Genomic DNA, 26,846 nt, shown 5'->3' with positions numbered 1-26,846 from the left:
TCTCCTTTCCCTCCTTCCCACTCTCTTTCCCCTCCCACCCCCTCCCCCCCCCCCCCTCCTTTTTTTACTCTGCTCGCCTCCCCCCCGCTCTTCTCACCTCTCTCCCTCTTCCTCTCTCTCCCCCCTGCTTTGTCTCCTCTCCCCTCCTGGCGCTCTTCTTCTCTCTTCTCCCCTCTTCCTCTTTTTTTCATTCTTCTTGTACAGCGCGATTTTTTTTTCGCGAAGATGTTTGCGCAGTGCCGAAGGCGGCGCCGTTACAGTTTGCGGCTGAGCATTTTTTTAGGCTGGTTCCATTTGTTCGCTGGGCGCAGCGCGGTAGACCGGTTTTTGCGCGTCGTTGCTAGCTTGGGCGCTGGCCGGTTTGTTCTTTTTGCTTGGGCTTTTTGCTTGGCTTGGGCGGCGGTCGGTCTGCTCTCGCTTTTTCCTTTTTCCTTTTTTTTTCCCACTCTTTTCTAATTTGTTTTTCCCTTTTTGTTTCTCTTTTCTTCCCTTCTTTTTTATTTTGTATGATTGAGGATGACATACAAAAAATAAAAATTAAATTTAAAATTTAAATTTTGATTTTAAACTAAAATTTAAATTTCGAATCGAATATCTCCTTATTTCGCTGGATTGCAACCGGGAAGGAGCGGGCGCGGGCGCGGGCACGGGTGCGGACCCGCAATCTTTTTTTTTCTTCTGTTTTTCCTTTTCTAACTTTTTTTATTTTTTAGTGTTGTGGATCACATACAAAAAATAAAAATTATAATTAAAATTTGGTATTTGATAACCTCTCATAATAACTTTTATTTCTTTATACTACTTATGTCTTCTATTTACTATATAATTTAAAATGTTTTAGAATTTACATAAATTCCCCGCCGCATAGCACGGGCCTTCACTAGTTATATACTGTAACAACAATAGTCAATTTCGCCACGGGTTTAGTAAAGCAGTACTGAACTGAGCTACGGGCTTCTCCCTCACTTCTTCTTATATTGAAAGAAGAGTTTGATCCTGACTCAGAAGGAACGCTAGCTGTATGCTTAACACATGCAAGTCGAACGTTGTTTTCGGGGAGCTGGGCAGAAGGAAAAGAGGCTCCTAGTGGAGGCCGGAAAGATCAAACCAATTGAACGCGACACCGCCTCTTGGCGAAGCGTTAGCCTTTGTTGAGAGACAAATCTTCCCTAACTGAGTAGCCAATGAAGAGGTAACCAGAGACCTTACAGAGTGGGAAGTTTTGGAGGCCAAAATGATCCACCAAAAGTGGTCCAGCTAACAAGGTGCAAACTTTTTGAATGGAATTCATTCACTGCCCATAAAATCTTTATCCAAGCTGCTGTATAGAGATCTTGAGCTGCGGTCCTCACAAACTGCTAGATCGCGGGGTAATAATCGGATTGTATTGTGTGATTCTATCAATCAAGATCCGACGATCCATTTATTTTAGGGTTAATTTCATATAGGTCCTCGCAAACATAGTGAATATCAGATATATCCCTGCAAAGTTCAACTTTCATAAGTTATCCCTGCAATGCTCCTAATGTATTTAAATATGTCCCTCTGGTTAGAATCTGTTAGAGAATTGTTAATTTTTTAACAGTAAAGTTGTGAAATGACAAATTTGCCCTTCAAGCTGTGGGAGCGGACGGCGACGGCGGCGGCGGCGGCGGCGACGGCGACGGCGACCTTGTGGAGATTGTCGGGGTTGCGGCCAACGAGGACGAGGAAGAGGCGGAAGGCGAAGGCACGGCTGATGCCGTCGGAGACGCCCGTGACGACGGCCCACGCGGGCACCACGACGGCAACGACGATCGGATCATCGACGACGGCGACGACGAAGAAGAAGAAGGAGGAAAAAAGGAGGAAAATGAGGATACAAAGAAGAAGAGGAAGAAGAAGAAGCAGAAGAGGAAGAGAAAGAGGAAGAAGAAGAAGAGAAGGAAGATGAAGCAGGAGAGAAAGAGAAAGAAGGGTAAAAATATCATTTTACCTTATTAACTGACCATAGTTAAGTATTTTAACTGTGGTTAACTAGATTTCTCTAACGGATATTAACAGTAGGGACATATCTGAATACATGAGGACTTTTGCAGGAATAACTTATAAAAGTTGAACTTTGTAGGGATATATCTGCTATTCACTATGTTTGTAGGGACCTGTATGAAATTAACCCTTTATTTTATATCGATACAAGTATTATTATTATTATTACAATACGACCAATAGACTATTTGGTTGCATGCAATTGCGACCACATTGCAATTGTAATTACATATAGATTCAAATATGACGTTTAGTTTGATGCATTCGTAACTAACTAATGTAGTTGGAATTGTATGAGGAGGCTCAATTATAATAGTTAGAATTACATTCAAATGAGTCGCAATTCTAACTTCAAAATAACTTTAAATAAAAGAAAAGGTTACTCTCCAAATAATTTTTTAAATTTTTTTTTTATATTGGAGTAATCTCACCATCCCGTATATAAATATATAGAATTTTATAAATATGTTTTTTAATTGCACTAATGTAGTTGGAATTGCATGAAAAGGCTCAATTATAATAGTTAGAACTACATTCAAATGAGTTGCAATTCTAACTTCAAAATAACTTCAAATAAAAGAAAAGGTTACTCTCCAAATAATTTTCTTATTTTTTTTTTATATTGGAGTAATCTCATCATCCCATATATAAATATATAAAATTTTATAAATATGTTTTTCAATTGCATATAACCTGACAAATAATTTATATTTACTATGCTTTCTATCATATTCAATTAAACAAACCATATATAGTTATAATTATTGTATTTTCAACTGCATGCATATTGGAGTATACTATATTTATAATTATATTCAATTAAACAGCTCCTAAATGGAAGGATATTTTCAATTTTACCTATATTTACTATAAAAATATTATTTTACATCCAAAGTGAAGTGTAAGTCTCGCACCAATCTATCCAAATAGACATTTTTTAAGTTTTTTATACTAAAAAAATAATAAGACAATATACAAAATATTAGTTCTTGATGGGCAAAAAAAAAAATTCATGGTGAACTTCCATATGCTGCTTATAAGATAGCGCGTTTTCACTTTGCTACCTCGTGGTTCAAAAATTGCACTCAACAATTATATAGTTTTATCTTTATTTCTACGAAAAAATTAATTATCAAATAGGATTGTAAAATTTTATAAAAATCACATAGCGATATCCTGTTTGGCCATAAATTCTTGTAGCAAAACAAAAATAAAATCACAAAATAATTATGTGCAATTTTTGAATTATAAGGTGATTAAGTGAAAATACATCATACCATAGTATAGTTAAGTATAATTTTTTAAACCATGAAATCACACATAAAACATTAAAGGCCTTTGTGTTTAACTATGCTACGTTTAACTATGCTACGTTTAACTATATTATAGTTTAACTATGCTACGTTTAACTATATTATAGAGGGAAAAGTGAGTTAGACTGGTATGCTTTTAGAAGCATGAAGCCCTTTGTGTTTTCAAGTTGTTTTTGATGTTGGGACTTCCGAATCAACGATCGGTTCGGTTCGATTTGATCTAAAGTATTTGAAATATCCGGAATATAAATTTTGTGATTTTTCGATATCATTTGCCTAATGATTGAAGGAGATCAAAATCAATAATTTTAATGATCGTAGTGAGCCGTTTGTAAGTTTAGCGGTATAGAAATATTCAAATCACGTGAAATTTTAATAGAAAACTCTTTATATTATATAAAACAAAATCAATACCTTTAATTTAAAATTTTAATATCATATCATCATATTTTGTGAGATTTTTATTTTCAGTCGTTGATTTTGAGCCATTTCGATCACTAGATAGATGATATCGAAAAATTGTAAAATTTATTTTTTAGGTACTTCAATTACTCTAAATCAAATCTAACAAAATCGATCATCGATTCAAAAGTCTCAACATCAAAAATGACTTAGAAGCACGGAGGGCTCTCTGCATCTAAAAGCATTTCAACTTAACTCAAAAAAAAACTTAATATTTCTAAAATTTACACATATATTTTTGAACATAGAGATGGCATTACGCTTATAGTTTTATTTTAGGATAAACTTCAAATACTATCCCTGTAATTTCGCACTTTTTTACTTTAGTATCATGTGATTTAAAGTGTATTAATTTAGTATTATGTAGTTTTATTTTTCTCTTTTCGTCAGTCCCTCTGTTAACTTTTCGTTAAATCATATACAAAAAAACTTCAGATACCCCACCGATAGTTTATCGAATATTCTCTTTAGTAACTTTTAGTTTTAAGTTTGTCACTTATTTAACAAAAAAGATTAATAAAAGAAAATAACAAAAAAAAAAATTATAGAATACGAAAGTGATACACTTTAAATCATAAAATATTTAAGTAAGAAAATACGAAACCATATAGGTGTTATTTAAAGTTTTTTCTTTATTTTATTTTTTTACCATTATTTACCATTCCACTTCCCAAAAAATGAGGTACACACAACCTGAGGAGGGGAGAGACCAAAAAATGAAAAAGAAAAGGAAAAAGAAAAAAAATAAAAGGAAAAAAAGAATATAAAGGGGCAGAGGTGATCTTCTTCTTCAGCCGCTCCTGCAAAAGCCTCTCTCTCTCTCTCTCTCTCTCATCGCCTCCCTCTTCAATCCCCCTCTCTCTCTCTTCTCTCTCTCCTTCGATCGATTCCCAAAATTTGAGCTCGAATTCGGTGGGTTTCCGATCAATCCCCTTCTCCCCCAATCGGCTATTCCGATCTCTTCCAATTTGATTCTATTTAATGCATGTTGGATTGCCCGCCCGATCGATCTGTTCTCACTGATCGGATCGTGGCTCTTCGCTCTATCCAACTGAGCTATTTTAATAAATCCGATCTAGTTGCTGAATCCGTCGATTGCAGGTCGTATAATTGTCCCATTGATTTTTCTGATGAAATCGATTTGTTGATGCAGGGATTCAGCTCATTCAAATCTTGATTTCGACATTCATAAGGTGAAGTTATTGCAAGAACTTTCGTTTTTTTGGTTTTTTTTCATTGGCTTTTGTTCATTCTGATGATGTTTAATTTGTTTGGAATTGGTCCTTGGTTGTTCTTTTGATTGATTCATAGATAAAGAGTTACAAAGGAGAAATATATATATATACATATAATTAGGATGGCCACCATGGTTGCTAGAGGTAGCAGCCCTTTGCCGTCGATGTCGATTCCCGAAAAGGGGAGCAGGAACAAGCGGAAGTTCCGGGCCGATCCGCCGGCCGCCGATCCGGCCGATTTGGCGCATCCATTCCAATCGGAATGCCCGAATTACGATCTATTCCCGGCCGATAGAACCCCGGAGAGCTTCAATCTCGAGCACCTCGCGAGCGTGTGTGATATGTGCAAGACTCTCATGTGCGGCCCCAAGGGGGACGGAGTCGAGCCGGAGGATCCCCACGACGCGGATTGGAGCGACCTCACGGAGACCCAGCTGAAGGAGATCTTGTTGAGCAACTTGGACGCGTTCTTCAAGAACGCCATCGCGATCGTCTCCGCTTATGGGTACACCGAGGAGGCCGCTGTGAATGCCGTGTTGAGTGCCGGGCTTCGTTATGACTGTAGAGATGCTCTCTCGGCCGTTGTGGATACTGCATTTGAATGGTTTAGGGGTGGGCAAGAGATAGATACATCTAAAAGAGAGAATCTTTCCGAAGATTTGCAGAAGTTGGAGAATAGCGTGCTTTCGCGAATGGTGAGTGTGCTCCGGGAGGCCCACCCGTTCTTTAGTATTGGCGACGCGATGTGGTGTTTGCTAATCTGCGACTTGAATGTTTCCCATGCCTGCTCGATGGATGGCAATCCTTCAAAATGTATTGGAAATGAGGAGAAATTGGATGCGTGCTCTAACTCGGACAATACGGCTTCTCTAGCTCTTCCTGAATCCGGTGTTTCTCAAAATGTTCCGCAGCCTGAAACGCCGACTCTGCCATCTATGCCAAATTTAGCATACGGGAAGTTTTCAGCCCCGGGCAATGCCCAGAGCATTATTCCCAATCTTAAGATTAGCAGAAATCCAGTTGCCTCTTCTGATCATGTGGAAGAATCCTCATCTCTATCTCTTACTCAGACTCTGCAAGAAGAGAAAGCGGTTAGTAGTAAGATGGTACAAATAGGCAGCTCTAAGAAGGAATCGTCAATCCTTCAACAGAAGTCGATCCACCTCGAGAAGAGCTACCGAGCGTTGGGATCAAAAGCGGCTTTGAAAGCATGTAAACACAGCGGGGTGGGGACTACGATTTTGGATAGGAGATGCAAGTCTATTTCGGGTAATTCGGGTATGAGCTTGAAGAGCTCATTGAAGGTCGGCAAAGTGATGGGCATGAACATAACAGAAGCAAATGCAACTCTCAACCTTTCTTTTAGCGCGGGGCTTTCTTCTACTTCGTCATTCAACACAAAGGCGGCGAATAGTCACCCTCAGACGGCGACTGCCGATACTGAGCTTTCCTTGTCGTTGCCATCTTCAAGTAGCTCTGTCGCTAGCACCAAACAGGATTGCGGTGTTGAAGCTTCTAAATGTTGCAATTTTGATGCTTACCCTTATGATAAGATTTGTAAGGATTGGGTTGCGGAACACAAGAAGGATGAGATTGCCATAAGCTTAGTTCCTTATGTGAGGGAATTGCAGACACAGATGCAGAGCTGGACAGACTGGGCTCAGCAGAAGGTAATGCAAGCGGCACGTAGGCTGGCAAAAGAAAAGGATGAGCTCCAATCCCTCAGGCAAGAGAAGGAAGAAGCGGGGCGCATGCAAGAAGAGAGGCAGAGTTTGGAAGAAAGCACTCGGAAAAAGCTCGCGGAGATGGAAACTGCGATTGCAAAGGCTAGCGGCCAGGTCGAGAGGGCTAATGCTACTGCACGGCGTCTTGAAGTTGAGAACGCGCAGCTTCGGCTCGAGATGGAAGCCGCGAAATTACAGGCTGCAGAATCCGCTGCTAATTGTGAGGAGCTCTCGAGGAAGGAGGTGAAGACTGTTAAGAAGGCCCAGTCATGGGAGACACAGAGGACTTTGTTGCAAGAGGAGCTTGTCAATGAAAAGCATAAGCTATCTCAGCTACAGCAGCAACTCGAGCAGGGGAAAGAGCATAGAGATCAACTGCAGGTAATTCTCACTTCACATCTCTCTCTCGAATGTTAAAGCCTTTTGATTGAAATCAAAATAAGGTGCTATCAAGTAAATTTGAGTCGGCATTTGTAAGCTTTATATTTCGACTTTGGGATTTCGTACTATATGAGAGAATGGATAAGTAGAAATTGAAAATAATGACTAGCAGTAATCTGATGTTTGTTTGTTTAGCCTCCTATAGCGGCTTCTATACTCAAGAAGCAGAAACCAAACATTTGGTAGATCATAAGTCCAAAGCTTCTGGTTTTCGGGGGAAGCCCGTGGAAAGCCGAAATGGATTTTTGTGGTCCCAAATCAGAAGCTTCAATCTCATTATGTAGCCAAGAAGAAGACAGCATATATAATGTGGCCTAGTGCTATGCTCTACCTATTTTCCTTACTGCAGGTATAATATATGCAAGGATTTAAATGCCCATCGGCACGAGCCGAATCCACCGTGCCATATCGTGCCAACAAAATACCGGCATGATACAGCCTCCGTGCCGATGACACAGTTCAAAACTCTCTTTTCTTTAAATTAGTAAGTAATTTTCTCAATAAAATGCAAAAGATTTGATCAAGATACATAATAAGCAAGTAGAAAATTTTGTTGCTAAAGAAAATAAATATTTCATGCTATTATGTGTCGGCACACGTATATTTTGTAACCGGCACTCATCGGCATGACCCGGCATGCATCATGCCATACTGCCATACCATGTCGGTAAGTTTTCGGCACGACCCAGTACCACGGTACTTAAATCCTCGAATATATGTATATATAATGATACATGAATATCATATAGTACATGTACACAACTTGATGATAAAAGCTGACTTTCGAATGGTGAGTAGGGAGAAGTTGGTTAGAACATTTACGGATTAGTTGAGCAATATTGAATTTTCGGTATCAGCAAATCAAAATAGATAGAATAGATATAGATGGTTTGGAAGTGGAAGAGACGTGGAAGAGATGATAAGAGGTGATTTCCTAATATTGCGAAAGTGGAATTTGGAACTCATAATAGGAGATTATCAAGAGGAGTAAGCTGGAAAATTGATGGACCATAATCAGGATGCTAGTGCTTTTGCTCTCTAGCTTATAAACTAGACTAGTTGATCTGTCGGTGTAAAATTACTTGATCACTCTAGAAAATTCCAAACTAGCTTCCTTTTTTTTTATTCTTGCCTACTTCCTTTTAGCTCCAATGTAAAAGCCTTTTGACTTTAAATATGAGAATGCGTTAAATTGTGACTCTAATTTTGGAAATGTTAATAATTTCCCCTTCATAAACTTCTTGCTACTTGAACCTCGACAACATCCCCATGACCTTCTATAATGAAATATTATACATGGACCCGAATGAGTTTAGCTCGAATAATTGTGGGTTTTGGAGTAGTGTCACAATGTTCTTCTGCTGTTGAATGGTGGTGAAGTCTCTTGCTTGATGATGTTAGTCGAACAGTTTCTCTCTGATGGAGGGACACTGAGCTTTCAATCTTTAAACTTTGCAAGGAAACTATGGAGATTATAGTGGTGGCAGAGCAAAATCTGGGATATTAAAATGCTTTCTTTTTTGTATACATTTCATATGAAAGATTAACATTAAAATAACTGTCACAATTTTGAGTTTTTAGCTTTTGGACCAGCATAATTTTGCTCCTTTTCTTCTGGTTCTTCTTCATAAAACATGCAGATCAGGTGGAAGCAAGAAGAGAAGACGAAGAACGAAGCGCTTGCTCTCGCCAATTCTGCGAAAGAAGAGCGAGAACAAATCGAGACTTCCACAAAATCGCAGGAAAATGCACTAGTGCTAGAAGCAGAAAATGAGTTGCAGAGGTACAAAGTAACCATTCGAGGGCTCGAACAGAAGATTTCGCAGCTGAGGTTAACAGCAGACTCTTCGAAAATCGCTGCACTGAGATGGGGTGCGGATAAATCCTATGCCTCCCGCCTCACCGCAGGGAATAAAAATAGTAATCCTCACCTCGTATCCAAGAATGTGAATTCGCAGGAACTGGAATCCGATGATGTACAGCGTGAGCGCGAGTGCGTTATGTGCTTAACGGAGGAGATGTCGGTGGTCTTCCTTCCCTGCGCACACCAAGTTGTCTGCAGAAGCTGCAATGAGCTCCATGAGAAGCAGGGTATGAAGGATTGCCCTTCTTGCAGGACCCCGATTCAGCGAAGGATTTGCGTCCGCTTCTCTGACTCTTAGGTCGGCATATATACTTTCCAAACTCCGGTTGAGTTAAAAGATCGAGAATAATGTCTTGTGCAACTCGGAAAATGAATAATGCATCCCGTAAACATTATTTATTGGGCATTAAAAAAAACCATCGATTGCTCGATGAATTGCATGTTTTTTTTTCTTTTTATCCGAGAAGGTCATGATTTTCGAATTTTGAGGTGAAATTTGTCCTAAAGGTGACTCCTTTTTCAAATTTACAGTTGAATGAAATGTTGTGGCATTTGCTGGATTAGTTGCAAATGAGAGTGGATATTTGCAGGATCTTAACTTAGAAAAAAAAAAGGGTGTTGTTGGTAGCTACCAATATTGTATATTATTATAAAGGATATATCATATTTGATTTATATATTGTTTCTAAAGATTGGAAGTTAGTATTAACGTAGTTTCTATACTTTAAATCTTAATAGTTTGAGTTCTAATCTTTAAAGGGTAATAATTAAGTTTGTTTCTTACTTTTCATTTATAAAATAAAATGAATATTACATCTATGCATCTATACAATCATCAGTAATAGGAGTATGAATGTTTAGGTGAAGAGAGTGAAAGATTTACATGCTACCGAGCTCACTTAGCACAAAAAATAATTTAGTGTAAAGAATTTTAATGGCCAAAGCATACTTGGTGTGATGTTTATGAGTGTTTTAAGAAGAAGGTTAGAAATTATTATATTTCTAGATTAGAAATAAATTATATCTCTAGGCTTTGTTTGTTTGCACACCTGAATTTAAAGAGTTAAGACCATGTTCGAAAATATGAATATTTTATTCATCATATCTCTTTGATTTACGTAAGATTCTGTTTAGATGCATAAGTATTTTAATTTGTATATCTCCATGATTAACTTCAGAATCCTACAAGTTTGGTAGTTGAAGAATGTAATATATAGAATTGGATATCATATGCGACTTTTCCTGTCATTTTTTGAATAAAATAAATTATTTTTGTAGATGAAATATGCTATCTTGCTAAATTATGAATATTCTACTAAATTATGAATATTTAGACCTTATAATAAGTAGCAAAAATCAAACTTCTTTCTCATGGGATGTTTATCCAGATAACTTATTCCAGCTTCCAAATAGCGCCTCAGAAATTCGTATATTTGGTAGATAAAAAATATAGTCAAATATTTACAAGTCTCCAAGTTTTTTTTTTTTTTTTCAGAATAAGATAAATTACTTTGTAGGAGAAATACAAAGGGATTGCGGGGAGATTGCGTTACGTGCAGTGAGAAAGTACGATAAAAAAAATACTCGGTTTGTTTCCGTACGTAATATTGCATTACACGTACTGCAATGAGTCGATTACGATATATTTTCTACGGTCCAATTTAAAAACACATAAATATATTTCTATATATTTTTATTCCGACTCCCTTTTATCTAATAGCATAAGATGGATTTCAATACCAAGCTAACCCTTGTTCTCACGCCGAAACAAGGCCTAAAAGTTTGAGGACTAAATTGAACCGTCCGAAAAGTTCAGGGACTAACGCTGCAATTTTCCCTTTTTATTTTACAATTCCACTCCCTAGTTCCTACTCCGCGCATACACATTCCCCTGCGATCTGAGGTGCGCCCCCCATCGTCGAGACCGAGCTTGCCATGTCTCCGCCGCCGTCGCCGTCGCCGTCGTCTTCGTCTCCGGCGAGGGGGGTGGCGGCGGAGGGGGCGGTGGAGAGCGTGGTGGTGGTGCACAACGTGGCGAAGCGGCACAACGTGGGGACGCTCGCGCGGAGCGCCGCCGCGTTCGGCGTCTCCGAGGTGGTCGTCGTCGGCCGCCGCGACTTCAACTCCTTCGGCAGCCACGGATCCACCGCCCACCTCCGCTTCCGCCACCTCTCCTCCCTCCCCCTCGCTCGCCGCTACCTCAAGGCACCCCAAAAACCCTAATTCCTAAAACCCTAATTCCTAAAACCCTAGTTCCTAAAACCCTAAATTTGGTCCTTGCTTGTGTGTAGGAGGAGAGGGACTACGACATTTGCGGGGTGGAGATCGTCGATGGCGCCATGCCCGTCACCGACCACCCGTTCCGGAAGAGCACCGCTTTCCTCCTCGGCAATGAGGTTCGGCTCTAATCTCCCGTCTCCTTTTGAACCTAAAAATGTATTGTTGATCTCATCACCTATATATATATATATATATATATATAGTTGTTCTCATTGACACTAAGCTTTTGAATTGGGTAATTATGTTAAATTTGATGGTGATTTTGTTTAGTTCAACTATTCTCGAAACAAAGTTGTCAAACTCTAATGAACCCCAGTTCACTTTAGGAGAATAACTCAAATCTAAGAATTAAAAGTTGAAAAAAAGAATAGCTGAGGGCGTCTTCATATATTCTTACCTTTTGTTTATTCACATTGTTTGGACTTATTTGGTATCGTTGCAACTTTCTCTTTTGTTTTCTCAAACATGAATATGTGCCTGCGGGTGGACTTCTCTATCATTGTTAGTTAGCTTACAGTTCATTTTCGAGTTTTTCAATGCAAAACAAACCCCTAAATTTATGAATTGCGAGTAATTCACCATCCACTGGACACTCCATCGCATAAAATTTGTGTTAGAAAATTAAGGGAAAAAGACTACAATGGTGCCAAATGCGGGCTTTTCTTTTTTCTCTATGAACAAGATTTTCATTGTATTCCAAATGTAGGGCACCGGTCTCTCAGAGAGAGAGTGTGAGATCTGCGACTTCTTCGTCTACATACCACAGTACGGTGGTGGGACTGCCTCGCTCAATGTTACGGTTGCTGCATCCATTGTGTTGCACCATTTCGGAGGTAATTTGATAAATCGCTTTCCTTTTATGCGTGTGAGGTACAATGTTTGCAATGTGGATTTCTACACGAGTACATAGGTTTGCAATAGAACATTCAGGGGCTGGGTTTCTTGTATGCCGAGTTGATTGTTTCCTATCTTTAATGTCGTGTGTATGATTGATTTTTTGTGTTTATAAGTTGCCTTAACGTTTTACTTTTGTTCCCCTTGGGTGAAAAAAGGAAAACTTCAGTGGACATGTTTTGCATTACCTATTTCACTTGTTTTAACTTTTAAGAAAGATAGCTAATGGGGAAAACGAGATCTCTTAAGTTATGTAGCTAGGTGAATGTTTGGCGTTAAAATCCCAGAAATGATCAAGAAGCATTGCAAAACATGTCTATGACTTGCCTTTTATTTTTCTATAAAAAAATTACAATTAGATAATAAAGAGCATGACAGATGCCAGGTGAGCGTCAGCAATCAATCAATGTAATTTGAGTTGATGGCAACTTGCTTAATCATTGGCACCACTAGATGCATAGGATATAACACATGCTACCAGAGTAGGGCATTTCCTAAATAATTTAGGTCCAAGTTACACTATATCTTAGGTGCTAACGCAACTCAGTATACACTGTGCTGCATATCATGTCAGTGTATAAAAACAAGAGCTATTTGTACCGCGAAAACCCTTGGTGTTGTGCTTGTGCCGGAGCTCCTATAAAGCCAACTCTTTTATTGCTATATCACTTGACAATCATGTTTGATCAAGTTATCTCATTACGGCTCTCTTTAACCCTTGTTGCCTGTTTGAATTAATTTAGTGTCGACCCTCATGCGCTTGAAATTTAATAGTTATCTAAGAATCATTTGTTGTTCCATTTTGCTTTTAGCAACTTATGCTTCATACCATTCATACTCTGATGCTCAATCGTGCTTCTTTTAATAGCTTTCATTTGCATGGGTTTCTACAGTTTGGGCTGGTTTTCCTGAGAGAGTCAGAGAGGGCAACAAATTTGTCGTTGCTGAGAAACCGAGCAAGCAAGCGAGGAGGAACTACTGCGCGGAATCAATCGAAGCTATTGTCGAGGAACGGAAGCATAGAAAAGAGAATGCTCGCGTGGACATTTTCGAAGAGAACGGAAGCAACGAATCTCAAGTAACAAGCACCCTAGAAGCAATGTTTGTTGGTTAACTACGGATGAGATTGATTGCAGGGGAAAAGCTTCTGAAATGCCGAGGTGGTTTTCGTGCAACTCAGGTCGGGAAGGCATAATCGGTTTATGGTTAATGATGAGTGAAAACTATGTAGCTGTGGTAATCTCATCTCCACCGGCTATGCAAAGGATAAAATCACTGGTCCGTGATAAATTAAGATCCCCACGAGTCGTAAATCGAGGTTAATCTTGCATGGGAAATCTCGAAATTTTATGTGGAAAGCATATAACATTCTCGGAATGTTTGAAATTCATGTATAATGAACCACTTCGTTGTGTGAGAGCTATTTTCTGAGTTGATCAGTCACATAAGAGCAGTTCTCTTTATAAAGGTAATGATAATTTGATAACATAATCTTCTTCTGTAGTATTTTAATGATCCTGTTTCCTACTGTTTGTGTATAAAACATATGTAATACTCAATCTCAGGTGTCTAATTCATTTTTTATGATGATTCTTTTCACTTATGCGATGATTTATCATATTTCAAACAAAAATCACTTTGAGACTTATATAAACTTATATAGTTCATCATATCTTGTTAATTGGAAAAATCTCTATTATAAGAGCCCAAAACATTTTGCATGAAAAGAAATAGGGTAAAATTTTAGTTTACCCCGTGTAGTTTACGGTGTTTTTGTTGTACTACTTTTTGGTCCAAAAGGTTTTATTTAACAATCTTATGATTTTATTTTTATTTCATTGTAAATATTTATCATTAAACAGGGTTAAGCCGATAGGAAAGTGATATTTTTTATAAACCATAGTAGTAGATTATAAGGTGATATATGAAGTATTATGTAGAAGTCATTGCATATTTATTATAAAATAAGAATAAAATAATAAAATAGCGGAGTATAATTTGTTGAATTACGAGGTGGTAGAGTGAAAATGGCGTTTCGCCCTCGAACGGGAAGATAAGGTCAACCGCAACGGAGCCGGTCAACGCAATCAGTTGAACCCGTTACCGTCAAGCTGGCCTATGCGACTCATAATTATCCACTAACCGAACCCGTTGATCCCGGTCTATGCAGCGTTGAGCCCAAAAACCTTATCCTACGTGTCGCGTGAGGTGGCACAGCGTGGGCCCCGCCACAGATTCCCCAACCCAGTGGCCACGTTCCGTCACGTTCAACGGGGTTTGACCCACCCCCCACGCCACCCCGTTTCCGTTCGGACAAACGAAACAACAAACAAACCCCCGTCCCGTTCCGTTCCTATCCTCGATGTTATGTTATTATTATATGGGGAGGATAAACCTCGCCCCACAGCCCGTTCCCCAAAATAGAAAGCTCTATTTCCCAAAATACCCCCATTCCTCCCCTTATTTACATCTATGCCTTTTTAGTGTGTGTGTGTATATATATATATATATATACATACCTCCTCACTCGTGTTCCAACAACAGTGTAAAACAAATAAAAAAAAGATCGGAGAGGTAGGGTTTTGAGGAAAAATTCGGAATCATGAGCTCGTGTAGGAGCGAGCGTACCTTTCTAGGGTTCCCGCATGCGGCGGCGGCGGAGGCCGCCGAGCGCGGCGGCCACGCGGGGTGCTACCGCGGCGGCGGCGGCGGCGGCGGAGCGCCGCTGGATTTGTGCACGGAGGGCCTCGGGTTCGAGAGCGGCGACGGGCGCGTCGGCGCCGACGAGGCGGAGCTCGACGAGATCGCCGCCGCTGCGGTGGATGGGGGAGGGGAGCGGCGCGTATATGAGGGCGGAGAGGAGGGACGGACGGCTGATACTGAGGGAGGTGCGGATCGAGCGGCCGGAGGTCTTCCACGCGTCGCGCGAGGACGGGCGGCTGAGATTGCGCCTGATCGGATCGTACGGCTCCGATGACGATGACCATGATGATGATGATGATGCTGAGGAGTGTTGTGTAGTGAGGAGTGTGAGCGGAGGAGGGGAGCGCTTTCGGAGGTGCACGGAGGCGGTGGGCGGCGGCGGCGGCGGCGGTAGCGGCGGCGACGGTTTACCGCCGTGGTGGAGCAGCCGCCGCTGCGTCACCATGGCGTGAGGCCGGGACCGAAAAACCGGTCGCATGCATTTTGCGGCGGAGCCCAAAAATATTTTTTTGTAAAAGCAGAAGTAGCATCAAATAGACATTTAGCTCGAAAAATAAGAGCCTAGTTCTAATTTATTCTAGCATTTGATTCCGGTATAAGCAAGAACTAGCTATTACAGGAATAAATATATGTATATGGATAAAAAAAAAAATAGCATTAGGATGAAAATTGAATTGTTCCCGAGAATAAGAAAAATAACATTTCGATAGATAATATAAAATAAGAAAAATAGTGAATAGTTATAGATAGAAAATAGAGGTGTTGGTGGAGATAGTTATACCAGATTATTTTAGATAACTGAGAATTATTATTTTCGAATAAAAAATTTGTATTTGGATATAAAGGTGGGTAAGGGTTATCGCTCCCCTTATCCCCAATCCAAACACTGCATATATCTCTTTCATAAATAAAGTATGATTAGTTTGAGATACCAAACTATAACATGATTTCAACACAACACAAAGCTATTTTAAAAAAACTGAAATTAATAAGGAATAAAAACTGTTTTTACTAATAAAAAAAAATTAAGGCATGAATATTTAGGCATAATTTTGCTAATTTGATAATTGAACAACAATGGGAAATAGTTTATCCAAATTGTTATCTCTGGTGGGAATAAGATCAAATTTTGCAGGAAAAGACCAAAAGAGCCAAACTGAAGGAGCCTACATTCAGGTGACAAGTCTGTTCAGGAGAAAAAAAAAAAGAAGTGTTTTTCTTTAATACAATGAATAATTTTTTACAAAAATTATCAGTATTATTTTTTAAAATCTGTTGTTTTTGGGCTAAAAAAAGAGTTTATTCTTTTTTTAGCTTAAGTAAAAAAAAAAAAAAAAGAAAGAAAAACCAAGTAATCCAAAAAATGTAGTATTTAACACATCAACTGTAGAATGAAAATTCCAATGTACTTCCCAAACATGCCTTTATACGATCATTTTAGATTTAATTACATTGTTAATCTCCAACCTTTTTCATCATTTTTAACTTTGGTTCCCAACTTTTTTTTTTTTTATTTTTTGCAATCAAATTTTCAACCTCTCCATTTTTATTGTAATTAAGTTTCGGCGCCGTGTCAGTGCCAACTAAGCACCTGCAGTGCCGATTAATTACATTATTTTAACTTAAGTTTAAATTCAAATTTATATTTTAAATTTAAATTTTAAATTTACTTTATATTTTTAAATGAATTTCAAACTTCATCTTTTCTTTCAATCTTGAATTTGAATTTCAAATTTAAATTATAACTTTGAATTTAAATTTAAAATTTGATTTTGAATTCAAATTAAGATTTTGTACTTAATTCTAAGTTCAAATTCAAAATTTTGGATTTGATTTTCAAATTTAATTTAAAACATAGATTTTAAATTTCAAATGTGAATTTGAAGTCAAAATTTCAATTCAAATTTAGATTTGAACTCAAATTTCAAATTCCAATTTAAAATTTGAATTCAAATTTAAAAATCAAATTTAGATTCAAATTAAAAAATTTTAAAAAGAGATTAGGTATCAAAATGAAAAATGGTGAAATGGTTGAGGACCAATTAACCCATAATAATTTTATTAAACTAACCCCATAGGTTAAGGAAGAACCAAACAAACAAAGAAGGCCCAGAACACTTGTGGCTCTTAAAATCCTCAGCATCCAAAAAAAATAAAATATCCGATAATAACTTATTAGGTATTTTTAAAAAAATTTGTGATTGGAAATTAAGAGATTGATTTTGACTTCTTGAAAAATCTTAACATTTATGATTTGATATGGTAGTATATTTTATCTATGAGATAATTTATCTTATTTTGAAAAAAATAATTTGACTTAAATGCTGAATATAGTATTAATTATTAACATCTGATTACACTCCTCATCTGCTGAATACTACATACTTTTTATGTAAATAGAAGGAATAGACAAAACAAGATGTTAACACTACATGCTTTGGAGAAATGGTTATTGCTCCAACTGCTGCATTTGGAACTATTTCCAATTCCGCCCACCCGACTTGGTTTTCGCCGGGTCGGGCTCAACCCGACCTAGTTCATCGGGTCGAGTTGAGTATCGCGATTTAAACTGGGGTGGGCTGAGTATTTCTTTTTTTTTGATGAATTGACCCAGCCAGGTCCAACAATGGAGTAGTTGCCCAAATCCAGCCCTTTTGGACCGGGCTCGGCCTCAAATCTTATATAATTTTATGGACCGCGTCGGGTTCGGAGTAACTCAATTGGAACCCGGTACGCCTGGATTACTTGAAAAAGTACCAAGTCTCTGGCCTCAGTATAAAAAAAAAGTCTCGAATTTAGACATGAGAAAAAGTATTTAGAAAAAGTATTTGCATATCATATGTTAGAGTATCCTGTTGTTTCATATCTACGGAAGCCCCCTCATGTCTCAGCCATTCGTAAAAAACCCCTTGAGCCATCTTTGACATATTTTAAATTATGAAATTACATCAATTTAGTGGAAAGTTTTACTAATTTAGTGACAATTTCGTTAAATTTAGTGGTTTTATTGGTTTTTTTATAAAGTTATTAATTTTGACACAGTTCCTAATTCAAAATACTTATACAAAAATAATTGAAAGTTCAAAAATATCAATCTAAAAAATATATATAACTCAGGGACCTATTTCAGAATAGCCTATAACTTACAATATTACTACATCACTTCCATATTAACTATACATCAATATTTAGTAAATCAAATCAAGTTATAGGATTTAATTATAATAATTCTGAAAGTTAGGAAAAAAAATTACAATAAATTAAAATTTGAATACCAAAATATCACCTACCTCATAGTTTGAGGACCAAATATGCAATTTACTTTAAAAATTATTACTTGCAACTAGTTCATCGGTTTCTTTATACACTATTTATGAATTTATCGACTCTTCATTTATCTCATATTTTCAATACAAAGATTCAATTTTCACATAAATCAATGGTTGATCGGGTTGAAATAAGCAGTGTAAAGTAGTCGACAAGTTAATGGTACATAAATGTACAAAAATGGTTTTATAATAAAATATGACTTCGTCGACTAGTCGGAGATTAAAGTATGGTGTGATCGAGTTAGTAGCTGATGATCCGACAATTCTAGCCTATTTGTCGAAATAGTATGGTGTGATCGAGTTAGTAGCTTTTACGAACATGGCATGTTCGCGAAGAAATGTCATAAAATGCGATATGATAATTTGGTGCATTCAAAAGAATTGAGCCTGAGAGGCGCATGTTAGATGCTTGAGCTCAAATGGTCGGTGCATTCAAAGAGCAATCGAGTCGATTGATGCAAGTGAGATGCATGTGCTCGGACAAATTCGTGAGTGGTGCGGGTTGAAGCGCATGGAGTTGAAAGAGTGGGTTATAACTCATAAATGAACTTGAAGGACATGTCTTAGTGAAAAACCGAAAAATACAATGCGGTGCAACTTGAAAGGAGTTAATTGGTTCCCATGTGAAAATGGAAAGAGGATTGAGAAATATATGATTAGGATGATGTGGCTAGGGCTGAGTGGATGGTTGGTTGAATAGTATAATCTAACGGATAAAAATAATCAAATAAATTAATCTAACGACAGAAAACTTGATAGCACCAAGTGCTTGGTGCATGCTATCGATAGCATAGCAGCCGGACTCTATATATATATATATATATATATATATATATATATATAGAGAGAGAGAGAGAGAGAGAGAGAGAGAGAGAGAGAGAGAGAGAGAGAGAGAGTTAGGCTGGTATACTCTCGGTAGCACGGAGGCATCCGTGCTACCAAGTTGTTTTCAATGATGTGACTTCCAAATCGACGATCGGCTCCATTAGACTTGATCTACATTATTGAAAGTATTTGGAAACTAAATTTCATAATTTTTCGACATCATTTGGCTAGTGATCAAAATGTCTCAAAATTGACAATTTTAATGGTAGATTTGATGCGTTTGTGAATTTAACGGTGTAAAACAATCCAAATTTGATGGAATTTTTATAGAAAATTATTTTCACTACTTAGAGTAAGATCAGTACTTCTGATCTTAAATTCAAATCTTTTATCATCACTTTTTATGAAATTTTTATTCTCAGCCGTTTATTTTTAGACTACTCGTTTGATCGGTAAATGATGTCGAAAAATTATGAAATTTAGTTTTCAAATACTTTCAATAGTGTAGATCAAGTCTAACGGAGTCGATCGTCGATTTAGAAGCCGCATCATCGAAAATAACTTGGTACCACAGTGACTTCCGTGCTATCCATAGTATCCCAGCCGAACTCATATATATATATATATATATATAGAGAGAGAGAGAGAGAGAGAGAGAGAGAGAGTTGGACTGGGTTACTATTAGTAACAAAATCCCATTATTGCTACCAGTTTTTTAGCCTTTAGATCAACTCTTTTCATTATTTTTAACCATTGGATTAAATACTATAACCCAGTGGGAACCACTCAACCCTAGGGGGACCACTCAACTCTAACCGACTAATATCATTTTGACCCTATAATTTTTCATCCAAGAGTTAAAAACTTGATAGCAAAAAGAGCGTTTTACTATTAATAGTATTCCAGTCTAATTATATATATATATATATTTGAATAGTTCTAATATTAAACTTGGTCAAATAAAGCACCCTGTGGTTTTTCATTCCAAGAAGCTATAACAAGGGCTTAATATTCTTGCTCATAACAGTCTAGGGCTTATTTTGAAGTCAAATTCACACTGTTGGAACATTTCCATGATCTCAATGACCTTTATTTTCTAAGTAGAACTTCTTATGACTTTGTGCGGTGGTCTCATGCACCTGCACAGCTAGCAAGGGATCAATTACCAATGTGGGGTTATGTATCTTTCAAGCCTTGGCCACCTCATAATACAAAATATTAGAGCTAAAAATATAAAATGCATGTGTTAGGGAGTTATGGGTCCAACCCAGACCCACTTGAGCCCAAAAAATATAATATGTTTAATGGAATTCATTTAACTTAAATATATTAGATTTGTGCCAACTAATATATATATATATATATATATATATAGAATTAGGCTGGAATACTATTAATAGTAAAACGCTCTTTTTGCTATCAAGTTTTTAACCCTTTGATGAAAAATTGTAGGGTCAGGATGATATTAGTCGGTTAGAGTTGAGTGGTCCCCCTAGGATTGAGTGGTCTCCACTAGGTTATAGTATGTAATCCAATGGTTAGAAATAATGAAAAGAGTTGATCCAAAGACTAATCTCATTATATATATATATATAATATAGAGTTGGACTGGGCTACTATTAGTAGCAAAATCTCATTATTGCTACCAGTTTTTTAGCCTTTGGATCAACTCTTTTCATTATTTCTAATCATTGGATTAAATACTATAACCCAGTGGGGACCACTCAATCCTAGGGGAACCACTCAACTCTAACCGACTAATATCATCCCGACCCTATAATTTTTCATCCAAGGATTAAAAACTTGATAGCAAAAAGAGCGTTTTACTATTAATAGTATTCCAGCCTAATTCTATATATATATATATATATATATATATTAGTTGGCACAAATCTAATATATTTAAGTTAAATGAATTCCATTAAACATATTATATTTTTTGGGCTCAAGTGGGTCTGGGTTGGACCCATAACTCCCTAACACATGCATTTTATATTTTTAGCTCTAATATTTTGTATTATGAGGTGGCCAAGGCTTGAAAGATACATAACCCCACATTGGTAATTGATCCCTTGCTAGCTGTGCAGGTGCATGAGACCACCGCACAAAGTCATAAGAAGTTCTACTTAGAAAATAAAGGTCATTGAGATCATGGAAATGTTCCAACAGTGTGAATTTGACTTCAAAATAAGCCCTAGACTGTTATGAGCAAGAATATTAAGCCCTTGTTATAGCTTCTTGGAATGAAAAACCACAGGGTGCTTTATTTGACCAAGTTTAATATTAGAACTATTCAAATATATATATATATATAATTAGACTGGAATACTATTAATAGTAAAACGCTCTTTTTGCTATCAAGTTTTTAACTCTTGGATGAAAAATTATAGGGTCAAAATGATATTAGTCGGTTAGAGTTGAGTGGTCCCCCTAGGGTTGAGTGGTTCCCACTGGGTTATAGTATTTAATCCAATGGTTAAAAATAATGAAAAGAGTTGATCTAAAGGCTAAAAAACTGGTAGCAATAATGGGATTTTGTTACTAATAGTAACCCAGTCCAACTCTCTCTCTCTCTCTCTCTCTCTCTCTCTCTCTCTCTATATATATATATATACACATATTCAAATTAAAGGACAAATATTTTGTACTTATCTTCTACAAAAAAAAAAACTTTTAACTACCTTATGATTTACATATAATACCGAATGAATTTTGTTTCATTACCCAGAAGAATATTATATCGTTAAATAAAAGAATAAAGTTTTATATTTTTCAAACTATAGGCCAGAAAAATGTAGTATGGTGTTGCTTTATTGAATAAAGAATAAATTATAGGCCAGAAAAATGTAGTATAGGCTAGAAAAATCTATTGTTAAATAAAAGAATAAAGAATAAATTTTTATATTTTTCAAATTATAGGCCTGAAAAAAATGCTAGATTTTATTGTTCTGTGTATGTAAAATGTAGTATGGTGTTACTTTATTGAGTAGAGGTCCTAGTGAAAAATAAACATGGATCTTATAAAACAATAAAAATAAAGAAAGAATTTATAGAATAATACACAAGTAACACAAATGCTTTATATTTTGACAAATTCAATGTTCAAAGCCTATATTTGTTAATCTCTATTGCTAATGTTCATGAGTCTAAGAAGTTAATTAATCAATCATGTTTAATTTCTCAAACATGTGACATTTGCTTTTCAAAAGAAAAAAAATAAAAGCATGACATTAATTACCCAGTCAATGTAAGTAAAATGTAAGCAAGAAAACTCCTTCAAGCAAGAATAGTAAACTTAAAAAAACCAAAAAAATACACTATGCTTGAAAGGGAATATTTAAGTTCTTTTCAATTGGACCTATAATAATTTATTGTGTTTGAAAAGTTGATATGATTTTTTATTCAATCATTGAGAAAGGAGACTTGGAGATTATCTCCTTCTCTCTCTATTAAGTCTGTAGGCATTTTTTTTTTTAATCCCCAAATCATTGGACTGTAAGATTTGGTCCTCAAAATTATTCTGTAACAATAAGAGGCTGCGGTTTGATACTTTGATGTAATTAGAAATATAGTATAGTTGAAGATACAACAATTATAATATATATATATATATATATCGTGTTTGGATGATGTGGTAAAAAATGTTGCAAATATAAATAATATGTTTGGTTGCATATAGTTGAGTAGTACCTTTGTAAAATTTTATTAATATATATATATATATAGAGAGAGAGAGAGAGAGAGAGAGAGAGAGTGGTACCAGCCACCTGCGCTGGGGCAGTGGTGGTGAAGTTTAGAAAGCAATGTCCATCTTTCCATTTTTCTTTTTACATCATTGCGCCTAAATNTTGATAGCAAAAAGAGCCTTTTGCTATCAATTGTATTCTAGCCCAACTCTATATATATATATAGTTGTGAGATTATCTGCAGTATAAAAAGAAAATTAATTTTGATTTAAAATATAATTAAGGAGATAAACTTATCTCTTGTAAAAAAATTACTCTTTTTAACTGCTGCTTGGTCTTCCGCATGCAGTTCCAACTGCAGCAGTTGGATTCAGACACTTCGAACCAAATGCCAGATTTGAATTTATATGTAATTACAACAGGATTACAATTGTAACTATATATAATCAAACAATGCCTAAAAATTGGCAGGATAATACGCTTCGACTTGGTTGTCACCATATACATATTTTTTTGGGTTAATTGCATACAGGTTCCATCAAACATAGTGAATTACAAATATATTCCTGTAATGTTCAACTTTCATTAGTTATCCCTGCAAAAATTCTAAGATTTTCAAATATGTCCCTCTGGTTTATTACCGTTAGAGAACCGTTAGAAACCTATTTATATTTTCAATTTTGCCATCACAAATATATCCCTCCAAAAGTTATAACAGTATAATATAAGAGATGTAAAAATGTCAAAAAGTAATCCGGATAAAGTATTTAACGTATTGTTAACTAAACTTTTCTAACGGATTCTAACGGTAGGGACATATCTGAAAGTATCAAAACTTTTACAGGGATAATTTATAAAAATTAAACTTTACGAGGATATATTTATAATTTACTATATTTGCAGAGACCTGTATGCAATTAACCCTATTTTTTTTATTCCTTATACTGATTTTGAAGACACTATCATCATCATGTAGATTAATTGTCACAACCATGTAGGCCCCTCATTTGTTAAGGTTAAAGAGGAATCATTTAGGAACATTCCCATCTGGGGTCCCTGTAACTTTTTCCCATTTTCTCCTCACATGAGACAAAGAAAAAGCTTTCTAAATTCCAGGGGATACGTACTTATAAAGGGGTAGATGTACTTTGAAAGGTAAAGTTTCCCAGCTAAGTCTAGTCAAGGTATTACTCTATTAGGCTTTAAATTGTTAAATTGGAGATTCAATGCTCTAAGCTTGCAAAAATACAGTACTTCATTTTCCTCCTTAGGAAAAAAAATAAAAAATACATGTATTATAGGTGCATTTGTGTATTCATACATTTGTTTATTTACTTTCAATCTAATACTAGAATCCAAAGATAAGGAAATAAAACTTAGATTACAGGATATGTGGCCGTACAGTCGGTGTGTATATAGGCAACAAAATTTTCTTTACAACAAATAAGAAAGAGAACTAAAGTAAAATAATTTTAAAAGTTTAAAATTGTGAATATTCAACTTTAGAATTCAAGGACAAAGGTGAAGTGAGACTATTATAAGTTTGTGGACTAATGATGTAATACTACCCCCATTGTAAAGGAGAAATGATATAACTCTAGACCAAATCTTGAAGCTTCTTTTGTCCTTTTTTTTGTTTTTCTTTTTCTAAGATTCTTGGCTTGTTGAGGCACTTTGCAATTGACTATGAACTTCCAATCCAAAACAAAATTTGAGTCAAATTGTTTTTATTTTCACTAGTTTTTAATTCGTACATCGTTGTCGTGGTATTTTTAGATTTAAAAATCTGGATTTCATCGGGCCAAGTTTAATCGTATAGAAACATCTCTCTGATCAGTACATATAGTTTACCTAATCTTTACTATAAACATTTAAATTTTAGAGTCAGAATATTATTGACTGACTTAAATCAAACGAATTGAAAGGTTAAGCAAAAAAATTAAAATTTCGAAAAGTTCGATAGCTGTTTCAAAATAACCTTTAATTTAGACAAATTTTATACATTTTTATTAGTATAAAAACAACTTCAAAAATAAGTAAATAAGCAAAACTCCTGGAATTTCTAAAAAAAGTGGGCTACCTAATTAATTGCAAGGTTGGGAATTGAACAAGAGAAAATCCCAAAAGTGTGAAGTTATATAAGCAACTTCAATTTTTAAGCTAAGCTTTTTTGGTCCTTTGCCCCAAAAGGATTGTATATTTACCAAGTTTGGCTCTTTAATGCATATCTCTTGTGCTACCAATTTATTTATTTGTTTATTTATAGCAATCAAACCAACCACCTCCCACCATTTGCTCAACTTACATGCAACTAATTAACGGCCTATTTGGCTTTACAATTGTCTAAAAGTAGAATTAATAGAAACGTATACAAATATTAGAGTAAGCCTAAAACTACTTTTCATTCACTTTTGCAACGTTCTTGATAGTGGAACATCTGAATCGACTATTGAATTTATTAAATATAATTTATATAAATTAAACTTTATAAAAATTGAGTTTTATGATTTTATAACATCATTTATCTAGCGATCATGTGGCTCCAAAATTTTTTTATATTAGTCATTAAAAATTAGCTAAAATACAGAAAATTCTTTTGTAAATGCCCTTTTTTTACTTCCATTTTCTAACTTTTAAAAATCTATATTTTACCCTATCAAAATGTGCAGAAATATTTTTTTTAAAAATACTACTTTTATGTAGAGACCTAAATGAGAAAATTATTCTTACATATTCTTAGAAAAAATAGTTTGTTAATATATTTCTATTATTTTTAAAAATATTTTCGGTGTAAATTATAAGAAATAAGCAAAACAGTGATAAAATCCTAACGGATGGGCGGACTATAAGTGTATCAATTTAAAATTTTAAGAGAAATAATATAGCCTTTTGAAAGTCAGAAAAAAATATAAAAAAAAACAAATATTTATAAGAAATTTTTTTCGTATGTTAACGAAAAATGATAACAAAAAATTACTAAATATAGTGTCTAAAAATTCAGTTAGTATAAACCACATACAATGGTGTTAATCACGATTTGAATGTACTATGTCCGAGAACAACGTGGAAGTAATTAAGTTCCACCATTCACTTCTATAAAACATTTGTAGCTTTTTACTCTATGGGCGTGTTTGGTTCGAAGTCGGAGTCGGAATCGGAATCGGAATCAAAATAAGCTGGAATTGAAATCAGAATGGCTCATTACCTAATTCTGTTTGGTTCATCACCTGAATCGGAATCGGAATAAATCATTCCCATTGTCGGTGTTTGGTTCAAATGGATATAAAAAACGTAATCAAATTAATATACTAGCATTATCTTTATAATATATTAATTTAAATTCAAATTAAAAATTAAATATTAAAAATTTACATCAAAATTAGGAAATAATGTCAAGATTTTAAATCTATTTTTTTTTAAAAAATTAAATTTTGAAGTTGAATGGATAATTCAAAATATGAAATTAAATTTTGATCTATTCAAATTCAAATTTAAAATTATAATTTAAATTTTAATTTGAATCCATAAATTTAATTTAAGTTTGAAATAAAATTTAAATAAAACTTTATATAAATTAAAATTTAATTTAAATTCAAATTCGTAAATTATATTCGAAATACTTGATTAAATTTTAATTTTTTAATTTAAGGTTCAAATTAAAATTTAAAAACATATATTTAATTTTTAAATTTTAACTCATATTTTAATTAAAAAAGTTGAAAAAATAAATTTAATCCGAATAAATATTCATTCCGTCCGGATTCAACTTTCAATCCAGCCTCCTAGGCCGGATTGAAAAAAAGGGTGAATGGGAGATTTCCATTCCACTCGAGAATCGGAATCGGAATTGGACTCCCGCGTACCGAACACCCACAAACAGATTCATCCATTCCGATTCTGATTTCAGAGTAAAAAAAAAAGCGAATCAAACATGCCCTATCTATATTAAAATGCTTTTTACTCTAATATAAAAGCCTTATTTGGCTATATGAAATTGAAAACTTCAACAGGTTTGGATGCAATGGATAAATGAATTAGTTTGGCACTTTTCTTTTCCTTTCT

General features: G+C 35.5%; 3 protein-coding genes across 4 annotated transcripts; all 3 read left to right on the top strand.

The window, feature by feature from the left end:
* On the top strand, positions 4,607–9,638 carry LOC109727954 (putative E3 ubiquitin-protein ligase RF298). Of its 2 annotated transcripts, XM_020258190.1 has the most exons (4): positions 4,607–4,715; positions 4,957–4,996; positions 5,115–7,143; positions 8,844–9,638. In XM_020258190.1, the coding sequence occupies exons 3-4, from the start codon at positions 5,161–5,163 to the stop codon at positions 9,363–9,365; spliced, it is 2,505 nt and encodes an 834-aa protein (XP_020113779.1). In that variant the 5' UTR covers positions 4,607–4,715; positions 4,957–4,996; positions 5,115–5,160; the 3' UTR covers positions 9,366–9,638. The 2 variants fall into 2 exon arrangements, with proteins under 2 accessions (XP_020113779.1, XP_020113780.1); XM_020258191.1 differs by having other exon boundaries at positions 4,957–7,143.
* On the top strand, positions 10,925–13,825 carry LOC109728449 (putative TrmH family tRNA/rRNA methyltransferase). Its single transcript, XM_020258863.1, has 4 exons — positions 10,925–11,272; positions 11,359–11,463; positions 12,054–12,180; positions 13,135–13,825. The coding sequence occupies exons 1-4, from the start codon at positions 11,003–11,005 to the stop codon at positions 13,353–13,355; spliced, it is 723 nt and encodes a 240-aa protein (XP_020114452.1). The 5' UTR covers positions 10,925–11,002; the 3' UTR covers positions 13,356–13,825.
* Positions 14,786–15,527, top strand: LOC109728361. Its single transcript, XM_020258750.1, has one exon. The coding sequence runs from the start codon at positions 14,887–14,889 to the stop codon at positions 15,394–15,396; it is 510 nt and encodes a 169-aa protein (XP_020114339.1). The 5' UTR covers positions 14,786–14,886; the 3' UTR covers positions 15,397–15,527.

The sequence above is a fragment of the Ananas comosus genome, linkage group 23 (assembly GCF_001540865.1).
Source record: "Ananas comosus cultivar F153 linkage group 23, ASM154086v1, whole genome shotgun sequence".
In the NCBI taxonomy this organism is placed as follows: Eukaryota; Viridiplantae; Streptophyta; class Magnoliopsida; order Poales; family Bromeliaceae; genus Ananas; species Ananas comosus.
The sequence above is the reverse complement of the archived record's forward strand: the minus strand, read 5'-3'. Positions and strand labels throughout refer to the sequence as shown.